This window comes from Colobus angolensis, unplaced genomic scaffold, assembly GCF_000951035.1.
Source record: "Colobus angolensis palliatus isolate OR3802 unplaced genomic scaffold, Cang.pa_1.0 Scaffold110, whole genome shotgun sequence".
Taxonomy (NCBI): Eukaryota; Metazoa; Chordata; class Mammalia; order Primates; family Cercopithecidae; genus Colobus; species Colobus angolensis.
Genome location: NW_012112031.1, coordinates 2,057,089 through 2,071,273, shown reverse-complemented (window position 1 = coordinate 2,071,273; position 14,185 = coordinate 2,057,089). Strand labels below are relative to the sequence as shown.

The following is a 14,185-nucleotide window of genomic DNA, read 5'->3' as shown; positions in this document are numbered from 1 at the left end:
CCCCCTCTATTTCCTGGTGGTTTCCCCCAGATATTTATCCTCTGGATATGTAGAAAATGAAAAATAGAGTTGGGAAGGAAGAAAAGAAGCTGGCATTTGTTGAGTTACTAATATGTGTCAGGCACTTTGCTAGGTACTTTCCTATATCAGGTGAATGTGGAAATTTCCTGTGTTACAAACCTTCTAATTTCTGTTGAAGACATTGCTCTGGCCGGAGAGGCTCAGGGATGAATGATTCTTCACCCTGTGGAGGGAAGGAAGCAGCCACAGTCCCTATGGGAGCCCCTAAGCAGAAGGAAGACCTCAGAAGGCCCTCTCCTGGTCTTGTTCTGCTTCCTGGTCCAGGTTCTTCAAGTGCCACACCTCTTGTGTCAGCTCATTGAATTGCTGTTTGTAATGCTCAGTGTCTCAGCTTGCAACAGTGAGCATCATAAGATCATCTCCACTGTAGAGAAGGAACTTAACCTGCAAGAGTTTTTCCTGGAGACCCAAGCCTGTTAGCTTCCTCCTTAGGTATTATTGTGTATCTGTTTCCCAGTTCTCTGCCAGCTTGCTCCAGGAAACTCCCATACCTCAGAGAAAATTGGTTACTTAGCACCTTCCAGAAACAGAATTATTTTTCTCTCACACATTTTATGCCAACTCAGGTCCTTATTGCCACCAGTCTGATTGAGAGTGTCCATACATTGCTTGAGTTCCAAGTGCACTATCCGGGGATCACTGTGGCCCAACCTTAGCTGCCGCTAGAAGGTTCCTGTAGAACTCTCCTTCCGGGTCAGCACACTTGACTCCATGCCAGGGCCAGTCTGTCTGAACCACAGCATTCCGATTGCACCCCCCTCACCCCCACCAGAGGCTTCTGCAGCTTTTTACTCATACAAACAAAAATAAACCTCACTACCGGCCTCTGAACTCCACAGCGGCATGCTTCCCTTGCTCCCCAAGTGTCCCATGGCTGCGAGTGGGGACTTGGCAGTCTCCCCACCAACATCACTTTTTCACTCCCTGCGCATCCTGTGTCCTCCTCTTACCGTGCGACCCAGAGATCGGAATGGGACGTGACGGCCGGCACAGGCGCCGTGCACAGCTGCCAGGAATCTGACGGGTAAAATCTGGAAAAGTTGGGAGGGCAGATGCTAAACACACACACACACACACACACACACACACACACACACAGCGCCACTCAGAAAGGGCCGGAAATGCAGACACCCGTAGAAGGGTGCCTGTGGACTCCGAAGCCCTCATCGGCCTGCTCCTCTTTTTAAGGGGACTGAGCCAGTCTTGTGACCCAGGTGTGACCCCCCCCAGAGGCCCACCGGTACCCCAGGAGAAGAGGGAGCAGCTTCATCTCATCTCCTGAGACTCCGTGAGGGCATGCGGGGAACAGGAAGCAGTTGTTTGGTGACTCACTGGGCAGAGCCAGGTTAAGGGAAGTTGTCTGCAGGCGTCCCTGGGACCGGATGATGGCAGTACAGCTCCGACCACCCTCACGGGGCTTGGCCCCACCCCACCCCCAGGGAAGTGGCAGGGCTGCCCTCTCCGAAAGGCTGCGGCCTATTCACCTTTCTAGCCACAAGCCAGAGCTAAGAACCTGGGGAAGTTCGAGTGTCTCTGGACCTTGCTTCTAGATTTTTCTCCTGTCCCGCCATCAGAACACACAGGTAGGCTCAGTTTGTCCCCAGCCTCCCTCAACCACTTGGCTTCAAGGCCCTCCTGCCTAATTGCCAGCAATAGAGGTAGAATGGTACCAGGACTTAGGAGCTGACTGTTCACATAGGGTAAAAAAAAAAAATGGCAGCCAGTTCCACTTCCTTGATAGAGTCAGACCAGGCTGGACAGTCGTTTCTCAAGGCAGGAGAACTGAGATGGGAGTGGCCTTGCGGGGCAGAGGCGCAGTGCAGAGCTGGACCCCCCGCCCCTGTCACTCCAGCTGCCACTGCTCCTGAGTCTCCCTGAGCCATGCTTATTCTGTCCCTGCTCACCCAGAAAGACAGATTTGAGAGCCACGGTACCAGGAAAGCATGCCTGGCAGCAGAAGAGCTGGACGGAGAGCGCATGGCCTGGGAAATGAGGAACGAGAGTGCTGATGCTCCTCCGCAAGAGGAGAAAGGGCAGAGAGGGGTTTACTGAACCTGAGCGGGGACCATTTCCTGTTCTTACAAAATGCCCAAGTCAGGTTTGTTGGAATGCATGTCACCCTGTAGGTGGCAGCCCTATGCAGAGGGTCAGTGACCCCGCCTGCCATGGGAAGGTAGCCCGCAGTAGTGGCACCTTGCCCTCATGAGGTGGGACCAGTAAGAAGACTTCAGCAGAGCGGGCCCCTGAGCTGCATTTCTCATGCCTGCCAGCGTCCTGTGGCCTGTGCCTTCACCAGCTGTGGTGGCAGTGGCAACAACAACTTACTCATAGGGAGAGGTCCCTGGCGGGTCACGGAGAAGCCACCCCCATCATTTGAAGGCATGCCCTTTCAGTTTTACTGTCATTGTCAGTGAAACCTGAGCAACCTCCTCACTGACTGTTGGTGGCCAGGACCCAGCACTGTGGGCCCCATCTCAGTTGGCACGCACGTCCACTCCCCCTGCCCTGTGCCTGCATCTGGGTCTCTGCAAGTTGCTCTGTGGCAGAAGGCCATAAGAGGGTGTGACAGGGCTGGGACCTGCCCTCCTGGCCCTGCCAGGTTGGTGTGGGTGCCCTCTACCTCCCTGCTCAGGGAGCATGCTGTCTGGGCAGATGCCAGCAGATCAGTTCGAGTCTTGGCCGTGGTCCTCAGAAGAGGAAGCAGCACAGTAGTGGCCATGTTTTGTAGTGACACACGCAGAGCCTGTCTCGAAGGGCCGCTACCACACGTGTCAGGCTGTCAGAGAAGAAAATCGGACTTTTGCAAATGTGCATCTCTCGGGAACTTCCTGAGAAATGTGAAAGTCCACAGGGAAGGCAAGCGCTGGGCCACGTGCTTGGTGAGAGGTGCTAGAGGAGGCGGTGGGTCAGTGGGGCCAAGGAGACTCTTCTGCTTTTATTCTTTCATCTACTTTTTGTTTGGTAGTTTAGCTTGCACTAATAAGCATATGACTAGGCTGTCAGTTGCTTAGTACCATGATATGGTTGCTGAAGAAGAGGCTAAGCAAAAAAAGTGACAAAGTCAGTTTAAAGAAAAACGTTGAGCCAATAGTAGTGTAGCTTGTACAGATTCGTGGCAAAGGAGCAGAAGTAGAACAGAAAAGACCCGTGTTTAGGAAACCGCGCTGGACAAGGGCAAGGTGGTGGCCTTTGTGATCGGCCTGGGTGTTGCTGTTGTTTGCAGACACATGAGTTGGGTCTTAATTCATCACATTGCATGGTCTTCGGCTGTTGCTGCAGGAGAATTTCGTGTTATTAGCTGTCAGTATCACTTTTTTATGTAGCCTTTGAGTTTAAACTTCATTGTTCGTTGTTTGTTGTTGTTTTTGTGTTTTGAGACAGGGTCTCGATGTCACCCAGGGTGGAGTGCAGTTGTGCGATCTCAGCTCACTGCAGCCTCTGCCTCCAGAGCTCAAGCAGTCCTCCCATGTCAGCCTCCCAAGTAGCTGGGACCACAGGCGTGTGCCACCACACCCAGCTAATTTTTTTTTGTAGAGACAAAGTTTTAGCATGTTGCCCAGGCTATATTTTGTTTTGTTTTGTTTTGTTTTGTTTTAGCTGCACAGTGAAGTAAATCAAAATAACAGATTCTGTTGGCATATTCATGTCTAGATTGAAAAGTACCCCTCTGTAGGCTTTCTAGATAATATATACGAAACCACCTTCACATCTAAGGAACCGAATTCTCCCTTGTTGAATTTTAGTCCCGGTCTTACTGTGAGAGACCTGTTATTTTGAATATCCTCAGGACCCTTTCTCAGCCCTAGGCAGAGTTTTACCATGCCATTCCTGGGGCCACTTGATCGCTGTTTTTATTGCAGTGCTGTGCTCAGCCCTTGGGCCTGTCCCTCAGGCCTGACAGGGGCTGGTTATTACTCTGGAGGGGAAGAGGCTCCTAGGGGCAGGATGCTGACACACCGTAGTATCAGGGCCCTGGCTCACCCACCTGCTTGCCTGCTCACTGCCTGGCTCATTCACCACTCTGTGTCCCCGTAGGCTGTCCTGGAGGACCACAGTCAGATGAGGCAGATGGAGCTCGAAATCAGACCTTTGTTCCTCGTACCAGACACCAATGGCTTCATTGACCACCTGGCCAGTCTGGCGCGGCTGCTGGAGAGCAGGAAGTACATCCTGGTGGTGCCCCTGATCGGTGAGTCAGGCGGGAAGGGCAGAGCAGCCTTGCACGTGCACAGCAGCCCCCTCCACACACGCCCCACAGCCTGGGGGCCAGGCAGGCAGAGCCCTGCTGTGCGTGTGTAAGATGGGATTTGCGGGGGAGTAGGGAATGCGTGGGGCAAAGAAAATTGTTTAATAATCAGAGCAGTTCAAATGATCATGGCTGATCCATGGCTTAAACTGCTTGAGCAAATGGACTCCTGTGTCCCAGCAACCAGAGGCTGCATGAGCCCAGCCCTTGTTTTTATCCTTATAAAGCTTGCAGTAAAACAGCAAAGCTGGTTCCCGTTATTGGTAAACACTCAGCCCTGGCAGATAACGGCAGTGCTGCTGGGTGGTCTGGCAGGGAGGCTGGGAGGATTTTGAAGTGGTTAGATGCCTTTGGTCTGATTGTCTTGTAGCTTTTCGTGATCGTTCTGTTGGTTCGAGGTAGCATTCTTCTGGCCAGTGTCACCCTAAGGCTAGGCCAGCAGGAACCCTCCCGAGCAAGGCCTTGGCTCATGCCTGTGGATTCCTACCACTTGGGCCCTTCCACCGTCTGGGCCTTGGTGCTGGTGCGGGGTCAGCATCTCAGGACCCAGCTAGCTTGCTTTCCCACCCTCTAGCCAGAGAGGCCCAGCTGGGCCGTCTCCACGGGACCGTCTGGGTACCCTTAGTTCTTGGAGCTCTGTGGTGGGTCAGTGTCAGGGTGGGCTCTGGGCTCTGGGCTCGTATCTAGCTGATGGCCTCTGTGGAGGGAGAGGGTCTAGGAGATTATTGGGAGGCCCAGGCGTTTACACGTCCCCTTCTCAGCAGCTACTTAGAGCAAGTTTGAGAGCCTTGTCTTCTGGAAAAGCCACCAGACTGGCAGTCTGCCTGCCAAGCCACCTTTGACATCCATGCCAAGATGTTCCATCGGGCCTTCCCTCCCAGTCCCAAGTGTCTTAGTGCCAGATGGGGGTGGAAACAAAGGGCAGGAAACATCCGCCCCTGCAGAGGCTACAGAACCCTGGGGGGTTGTGGGAAACACGTTAGCACCACCTGAGAATGTTGGCACTGAAGCAGCCCTCCTCCCTGCCTCCACCCTCCCCGTCTTCCTTCCCCTCCCCATGTGGCCTGGCCAGAACCTCTTAAATCCAGGCCCTTAGACCTAAGGGAAGGCTTTCTGCTCTTCAACAGTAGCGCGGTTTCTGTCACCAAGGCAGGGCAGCAGAACGACCACGTTGTCCCAGGCTTTCCCTTTTCCCTCACTGGGTCCTGGGCGGGGTGCCTTGCCGGGTCATACGTCTCTCTGCTTTCCTACCCAGGCGTTTTTCAGGGGAAAGAAAGTGTTTTGCTAGATGGTCAGGAAATGGTACAACTGAAAGAGGCTGCGGACATCTCGGGAGCCCCCTAAGAGCCGGAAGGTGCCTCAGACACCATTCCAGGCTACCGGGGTTTTTGGTCTCCAGCACTGATTGTACCCCTACGGTGGGCTCAGTCTCCTTGTTCGTGAGAGATCCAGTGAATGGCAGAGCTGTAGCCCTGAGGAGCTGAGGGTTTAGTAAGGAAATCCGGATTTGGTGGGGAGGGAGCAGACGTATGAGAATACCCAGCAAACACATGCAGGACAAAGAGACGCTGCCTGAGGGTGCTGGGAACTGACAGTTGTGCAGCCACCATACAGGCCAGCCTCTCTGAACCTGCCTCAGCTGGGCAGGTCCCTGGACTCTCTCAGGGGCTGTAAGAGGAGGGCTCCTGTTCACTGATGCTTTCCTTGGTGGACTCATGCCCTGTGCCCAGAGCAGCAAAGGGTTAAGCCGCCAACTTTCCCTTCTTGTTTCTGGTGCTCTTTAACCTGCTCTGTGCTCCATAGACCTGACCCCAGCATGGAGAAGCCCCGCCTGGTGCAGAAGCACAAACAAGCTTCCTCTTTGAAGCCTGTTTAGTTTGGAAGCAGGAAAGCAGATTTTGGGATAGAATACCCGTTTTTCCTGTTTGATGTTGTTTGCTGTACCGTACACCCATCTACACTGCTTCCCAACCTCAGCCATGCATTGTGTGGACACTGCAGCCTCAGGGTGCTGAAAGCATGGGCACTGTGTGTGTGTGTGTGTATTCCCACATGGGCCCTTTCCAGAAAGTGTCTCTGAATACCCAGACAATGAGTGCCAGGCTCACCATGGAACAGCGTGCTCACGCCGGCTCCCTGAGCCATGAATCACTGTACTAAGGAGAGGCCTCAGACCCCAAACTCTCCCAGAGCCCCCAAGGAGTACATATTTCCCACTTGACCTCAGGCTTTTGGCTGGAATTTTGGAAAGAATCTTCACCAGAAAATGAAGCCATGTCCCAGACACATAGGCAGGCAGACAGGCACATACACACGCACACACACACACACACACACACACACACACACACACACACGCATACACACACGGACACACGGATACGCACACATACACACAGACACAGATACACACACGTGCAGTATCAGAGAAGGTAGATATGCCAAGGTTCTGGTTTTGAGGCATACCAGGGCCTTGCAAATGAGGCTGTGACTGCCCCTTCCTCCATGGTGGCCTCCCTGCACTCCGCCAGTGGGGTTGGGGGTAGAACTTTATCCCTCCTGGACTGCTGTGTGTGGGGGCCCAAGAAGTGGAGGAAGGACTCCTCCCTTTCCCTTGAGCCGCGACATACCCTGGCCTCTCCTGAGGGACCCTTCCACGTTGGTCTTATAATCAAGGAATGTAATAGAGGAACCAGATTTCTTCCTCTAAATACAGGAGCTCCAGAAGATTCCTTTAAGTTCCTCCCAAGAGGAGGGCAGGGCCCAGGAGAAGAGACAGAAAGGGGGAAGAGCCCTGTGGAAGTTTCAGACACTTGTTGCCCCCACAAGCTCCCCTCCGGCCCTAGTTTCATTGGAAGACTCCTGCGGGGGAAGGATGGATTCTGGTCTAGGAAGGTGCTGGCTGGGAAAGTGAATGGACCGAGGCCTGGGATGAAAGCTGATCGCTGAGGCTGGTATCTTGTGTGGCTCTGTCTCATCAGTGATCAATGAGCTGGACGGCCTGGCCAAGGGGCAGGAGACAGACCACCGGGCTGGGGGCTATGCCCGTGTGGTACAAGAAAAGGCCCGCAAGTCCATCGAGTTCCTCGAGCAGCGATTCGAGAGTCGGGACTCTTGCCTGCGAGCCCTGACCAGCCGTGGCAATGAACTTGAATCCATCGCCTTCCGCAGCGAGGACATCACTGGCCAGCTGGTGAGACCCCTCGGCAGGAAGGGAAAGCCCACAGCCAGCTTGCAGAACAAGGTCTCCAGGAAGGAAGGGCTGAAGGAGACCCATCAGCCCGGGCAGCTGAGGGCCAGCCACCATGGAGGCCCAGGTGGGGGAGCTCCTTCTCCCCTAAATCCCTCTTAGCACAGACCAGGCCAGACAGGGCCAGGGCATGCATGGGAGGGATCTCGGAGGTGGCCCTGCCCAGGGCCCCAGAGGCAGAGGATCCCTCCTCCTGCTCCGCATGGCGCCCCCTTCTGCCCAGTGATGCTTCTCACACGTGTCTTCCTCCAGGGTAACAACGATGATCTCATCCTCTCCTGCTGCCTCCACTACTGCAAAGACAAGGCTAAGGACTTCATGCCTGCCAGCAAAGGTACAGCTTTGCCCCTCTGCTTTGGGATCTCCCATCCCCACTGCCCTGCCTCGTCCTGCCCATCCTCAGCCCCTGAGAAGGGCTCCACTGACTCTGGCCTGGGAAGTCTAAGGAATCAGTGCTAGGGGCTGATGCACGCCTGAGGCCCAGCCTCCCTGTCCTGGCTCCCCCAAGCCCCAGGGAAAGCCAGGTGCACCCTGGGCCAACTAGAGATGAGCCTAGTCCAGGAAGCCCAGCCCTATGCCATGAGGTTCTTCACCCAGCGCACATCCATTTCCTTTCTTGGGTGTCCTCAGTGAGTTTCCTCTGACAGCAAGAATGTCTTTATGATTCACTGTAGCTGGTTCTGGCCGTGGTCTCCTGAGCCCAGCCCTCTGCAGCTCTGAGGGCAGCCCCCAGGGGTCCCTAGGGCACACTTCCCTTTCTTGGCCATGCTCACCTTCCTGCCTTCTCAGTTCACCACTGAATGTTTACCCTATTTCAGGCCTGGGGCAGAGGCACTTCCCCAGTGAATAGTGGGCTTTGCTTTCTGGTCTCTTTGGTCACGAGTTATAGCACTTTGAAGGCTGGCTCGAGTTGGAGGTAGGTGAGAGCTTGAGGACTGAGCCCTCAGCCTGGTTTTCAAGACCTTTTGGGGTAAGCAGAATCTCATCTTTGGGCCAAAGGCCCACTCTGGAGTTCTCACCCAAGCGCTTGACCACCTCACCCTCAACCCTGAGCTGGCTGGCCTTCATGCATCACCCCCACAGGTCAGTGACACTCAGGTTTTCTACTCCTGGCTCCCAGGATTCTGGCATTTTTTCCTTTGGAAGGAATTCCTAGGACCTGCCAGCTCTGTGTCATCTGCAGAGCTGGCAGTTCTCACCGTTTCGTTTCTGTCTACCTTATAAGTGATCTCTTGTCGTTGCCTTTCCGTCTCTGCTGCTGTCTCCTTTCTGTCGGTGTTTCTAGCCCTCGCATTCAGGCTGCTCTGGGAGTTGACTCTCCCTGCGTCTTCTCTCCACACTGACACAGCCCCTCACTCCTGCATGAGTCTCTTTACTAGGGGCTGGTTACGAGCCCACAGCTGCTGCTCAAGAGAGGTCCTGTCCTGCCACCAGGTTTGCATGCCGTCTCCCTCAGGACCAGATAGGAGCATTAGATATAAAAGGAGACCTGGCTGAGCCAACAGAGGAGCTTATGTTCTGTCCCCGGCAGCTGAGTGGTCTCTGAGCATCCTCTCACCCAGGGCCACCTTCCTCTCCCCTCTGCCCACCACAGCTCCTCGCCTGCCTTCACACTCTCCTTCCTCCTGTCCTCTTCTCTCACCAACACCAACCCCACAAACCTCTCCCTCCCGAATCCTCCAAACTCCTCCCCAGGCTGAAAGCCAGTTCTCAGACTCTCTGCCTGGAGCCGGCAAGCCTGAGCTTCCTAGAGGGGTACCTCCTAAGAGAGGTAGGCAGGGTTGCTGAAGGCCTTGCTGGGAAGTGTGGTTTCAGGACTGCTGGGCCCCACCCCAGCCTCAGAACGTTCTTTCTCAGAACGGACGCATTTTGGCTGTGGCCCTACTAGTCCTCCCACCCCTGACTTTACCCCAGACAGCCAACAGGAACCCATTGCCATCCTGGGGACCGCCTCTATCAGAATTACATCAGCAATGGCCGGTGTAATCAAACCTCATTTGTCAGTGTGAATTCTTAGCAGATTAACTTGTCAGATTCACAGAGAAACCGTCACTAAATGTTTATGTGTAAACGATGTTGAATTTTAAAATCATGTGGATTATGGCGGATGGAGCCTGACAAGATGACAGTCTCTGGTTTCTAACAAAGTGAAGTTACCAGTGTCAAAACAGAGGATGTTTATTGTGGAAAATGTCTCCCAGTATCCACAGAAACCCCTGCAGACCCCTGCCAGCAACGTCGGGCCTTGGTTGGCTGACCTAAGGCCTGGGACGCTCCTGGTCTGAGGCCCAGGGCAGGAATGGTGGGGCTGGGACAGACACAGCCAGCCAGCTGGGAGCCCCACGCAGCCCTGCATACCACCACCCCAGCCACACTTATCTGCAGAGGGGCCTGGCCCCAGCAGCTGAGTGGTCTCTGAGTATCCCCTCACCCAAGGCTACCTTCCTCTCCCCTCTGCCCACCACAGCCCCTTGCCTGCCTTCACGCTCTCCTTCCTCCTGTCCTTCTCTCACCACCACCAATCCCACAAACCTCTCCCTCCCAAATCCTCCAAACTCTTCCCCAGGGTGAAAGCCAGTTCTCAGCCTCCCTGCCTGGAGCTGGCAAGCCTGAAACTGCTCAGGTCAGACATGGATATTTGCAGCCCCCCACCCCCGCCAGCCCACGCAGTCAGTGAGCACGGCAGGACGCTTCCTGTGCCTTGCTGTCTGCCGGACCTCCGTCAGGAAATGCCCAGCCTGGGACTGAGGAGTAGACCTGCCACCCAAGCAGGCATGCCAGGGTAGGCATGTCACTTGTGTGAGTGCTCGTCCCTGGCTTAAATTCTCTCCAATGTGTTAAAGATGAGGGAGTTAGGGAAAAAGAAGTAGCGGAGAGACTGTGCTAAAAAAAAAAAAAAAAGTCATCTAAAAAGAATGAAAGATATCTGTGCCACTATAGAAAGAGCTTTAAGTAGATACGCTGAAAGTGTGGCTAATAGGGTCATGATGATGTAGGAAAAACAGCCAATACATCCAAGTGTATGTACTTGTAAATGTGCCTGAAGAAACCTGGCAGGATACACAGATCTTCCCTGGCTTGTGTACAAGACAGCGAGCTGGGATCATCATCCTACCTCTGCTCTTCCTTCTTACTCTTCTGTTCTCTTAGAAACTTTTGCCTGTATACATGGATTACTGTTATTTAGCAGGGGCGATCAGTTGGCCATAGCCTTGGTGTGCCCTTGGCACAATTCTGCAAAGACCCTTACCCTCTCCTCTCCTCTCCTCAGGGCTCCCTTGAGCTAACCCCTCTCCCCACATCTGGAAAACCCTGGATACATTTTCTGTTCCATCTGTACTGGATGCTTAAAGCATCAACCTGCTGGCTGTCAGAGGGAGAGGACTTGTTAAAAAACAAAACAAAAGTGGGGTTTGGGGAGAGTGGTGTTGTGATCTGGGGGCCCGCCATGTGGTAAGAAGGAGTAGAGGGCAAGGGCCTGCTTCTGTTCCCTCAGTTTAGGGTCCTGGGAAACAGGTCTTTGGAGGCTGGCAGGGGCGGGCCGCTCTCAGGAACTAGGCAGAAGAGAGTCCTGTATGGGAGGCAGGAGTCAAAGCAAAAGCCCCGTGCAGCCCTCTCTAAGCCAGTAGGGAAGGGGCCCCCGGGGCTGAGAGCCCGGATAGAGGAAAGGACTTGTAGAAGGGCCAAAAAATGGCTAGCGTGGCACCCGCTCCCCAGGACCACCTTCTCCCCAGGGCGAGAAGAGCAGCCAGTCCTCTGCCTCCTGTCCTCAGTGACAGCCTTCTGCTCTCTCGTGCTCACAGAGGAGCCAATCCGGCTACTGCGGGAGGTGGTGCTGTTGACGGATGACCGGAACCTGCGTGTGAAGGCGCTCACAAGGAATGTTCCTGTACGGGACATCCCAGCCTTCCTCACGTGGGCCCAGGTGGGCTGAGGGAGCCACACTGGGGCCCTCCCCTGTGGAACCGTTCCTGAAAGGCTACCAGGTGCCCAGTGTAGCACGGAAGATGCCCACGTGCCTGAGCCACCAATCCACCCAGACAATAAACCATCCTCTTCCAACCCACGCCGTGGCCATGCTGCGGGGGAGCTGCTCCTCACAGAGCCCCTGCCAAGGATCGGGCGGAAGCTGCTGGGACCCTCCTGGGCTGCCAGGATTTAGCAGGGAGGTGGCTGGCTACAGTGACAGCAGCTGGGCAAGCCAGATAGGCCGCCCATGCTCTCAGCCTTTCTCCCTCCCCTGTCTCATTCCAAGGCTGGGGGAGGGCCTTCTCGCCTGGGGACGCAGCCACTTTCTCCAGTGGAGACAGGGCAGGGGTTCAGTGTTTCCATCAGATGCAGTGAAATCACAGGTCCCTTTCATCCTTAGAACCTCTGTCCTGAAATGTGTTCAGGAGGCTTTGGTTATGTCAGGAAGAAGTGCCCAGGGCATGTGTCCCCATCTCCCTGAGGCCTGGACTCGCCCATGGAGCCAAGTTGGCTTCTAGACACCATGTCCCTAACAGCAGCCCTGGGCCCCCACCTCTTCTGCCATCCACCCCAGACATACCACACACCCTTCCTGCTGCTCTTCCTGCCTTTATCAGCCTGGGTCCCTCACACTTTGCCATTTGTTTCCCCTTGGACAGTCATGGGTCGAGAGGAAAGGGGCATCTGGTCTCAGGCCCATGCTCTCGGGTGGCCTCCACCTGCTCCCTCTCCTCACTGGCCTTTCTTTCAGTCTAGCTTCCTCTTCAGGAAATGTCCTCAGACTCTCCTCAGCTCCCCTTCACCCTCTCTGCCTGCCTACCGTCCTCCAGAATAGCCCTCATCCTCCTTTCCCTTCTCATTGGTCCTTTTCATCTCCCCGATCCACTTCATTTCTTCAGGCGGGTCCTCATCATGGGGGTTCTCACTCTGAACCTTCCCTCTCTATTACCCATGGCAGGAACCTAGTACAGCTCTCCCACCCAGGGCCTTCCACCCTCGGCTCCTGTGCTGGGAGAAACTTGCAGGCGTGGACAGCCCAGCCTGAGGCATTCCAGTGCGTGGGGCAACATCGCCTCACCTGGCTTCTAGCTTTGCCCTCACTCCCGAGAACTGACACAGGGCCCTTTCCTTGCCCCTTTAGCTGGTACCTGAGTGGGGAGGCTTCCTTCCTGGGAATGGGAATGAGTTCCTCCAGCCCAGAGCCAGAGATGAGGACGTCCGACTTAGGGGAAGACAGGGTTTTAGGTGGAGCCAGGGGCAAATCTGAATGGGACCAGTAGGGGATACCCCAGAGCCCGTGGCCTGACTGCACAGCTCTGCCCTCCCTGAGGCCTAGGACTATGCCAGAAGCAATGGGGTACCGTGCAGGGGAGCCAAGGCCAATAGCTTGGGGTTAGGAGTCCCCTGGAGTCTCAGAAGACTGGGCTCTTTGGAGTACAGGGTCCCCGGCCTCTCCTTTCTGTCCCGTTTGCAGCACTGGTTTTGTTTCCTTAATAAATTTTTAGTTATGAAACATACCTGACCTCTCGCTGATCTGTTTCTGGGACTGGGGAGGGAGGCAGGTCCAAGCCTCTGCACCTGTATTGAGGGCGGCCCTTTCTGGCCCCTCCACCCAGCGGGCGCAGCCCATCCAGGTCCTTGTGCAGAGGCAGAAGAGAGCAGCGGGGTCGGGGTCCTTGGTTACTGCTTTATTGCTGTTTGGTTCGAGTATAGAAAATGGAAGCGGCTCTGGAAGAGCCGGTGTACAAGGTAGGAAATATACAAACGAAGAGGAGGGAGCTAAAGAGACCGCGTTCCAGCCCAGCCCGACCTGGGCTCGGGATGGCGGGGCCGCCGGGCGCATGCAATAAATATGGTCCGGGGCCCCAGGGAAGGGAAGGGAAGCGGGGCACCGCGGGAGTGGGAGACCTGGCAGGCCAGGGCCCTTCGCCCTCTTGCCTCCAGAACTCCCCGCCCTTGGTGGTTGAGGAAGGAAGGGTTGGCCCTGGGGCTAGTGCCACTTGTGCAAAATGAGGAACTTCACATTATCAGTCCCGGGGTGGGTGGGAGTGGGGGTGCGGGGGGCCCTCCGGCCGGCTCAGTCCCCTCCCCACTCCCCAACTCTGCCCGATGCTCCGACCCCAGCGGGGAGATTCACAGTGAGAATGGGTGTGGTCGCAAGGGCCGGAGGTAGGGCTAGGAGTGCCCCGACAGTGACACCCCTCCCCCTCTAAGAGCAGCGCGGAGCCGGGGGAGGGGGCCGACGAACCACAGGAAGAGGCGGGGAGGGGCCTGGGGTCTCCTTTGGTCAAAGCTGATATCAAAAATATAAATTTCCCTTACCCCGTCCCACCCCCGTCCCGGGGTTTTCCCCCGACCCCCCGAGCTAAGGCACGAAGCAGTGAGGCCAGGTGAGGCCGCCGAGAGGTGGAGCCGCCACCGCGGCGACGCTGCAGTTGTCCCGGGCACGGCTGGCCTGCGCGCCGCCCCCACCGCTCCCTGGGGTGCGGGCCAGGGCCGCGCAGCAGCGACAGAGCGGGCTGGCGAGGGGCGCTCTAGGTGGGAGAGAAACGGTCGATGGTCCGGCCGTCGGGCCCGGCCGCCAGGTGAGCGCCCTGGCTCAGCACCTCGGCGGCCTTGTCGGGGCTGAGGCCCAGCTC

At 55.7% G+C, this 14,185-nt stretch overlaps 2 protein-coding genes across 4 annotated transcripts in view; one reads left to right on the top strand and one right to left on the bottom strand.

Moving 5' to 3' along the window:
* The window catches only part of SMG6 (SMG6 nonsense mediated mRNA decay factor), a 262,067-nt gene extending 249,062 nt beyond the window's left edge, over positions 1–13,005 (top strand). For all 3 annotated transcript variants that reach the window (XM_011956067.1, XM_011956075.1, XM_011956083.1), the window contains 4 exons: positions 4,117–4,270; positions 7,309–7,520; positions 7,830–7,911; positions 11,381–13,005. In XM_011956067.1, coding sequence (XP_011811457.1) covers positions 4,117–4,270; positions 7,309–7,520; positions 7,830–7,911; positions 11,381–11,511 — 579 coding nt within the window. In that variant the 3' untranslated portion in view covers positions 11,512–13,005. The remainder of the gene's footprint in view (positions 1–4,116; positions 4,271–7,308; positions 7,521–7,829; positions 7,912–11,380) is intronic.
* HIC1 (hypermethylated in cancer 1) overlaps positions 11,557–14,185 on the bottom strand; it is a 4,846-nt gene continuing 2,217 nt past the window's right edge. The window contains exons 4-8 of the mRNA XM_011956332.1: positions 13,869–14,080; positions 13,065–13,240; positions 12,625–12,809; positions 12,367–12,488; positions 11,557–11,725 (exon numbers count right to left, since the gene is read on the bottom strand). Of these exons, the coding sequence (XP_011811722.1) occupies positions 11,557–11,725; positions 12,367–12,488; positions 12,625–12,809; positions 13,065–13,240; positions 13,869–14,080 (864 nt within the window). The remainder of the gene's footprint in view (positions 11,726–12,366; positions 12,489–12,624; positions 12,810–13,064; positions 13,241–13,868; positions 14,081–14,185) is intronic.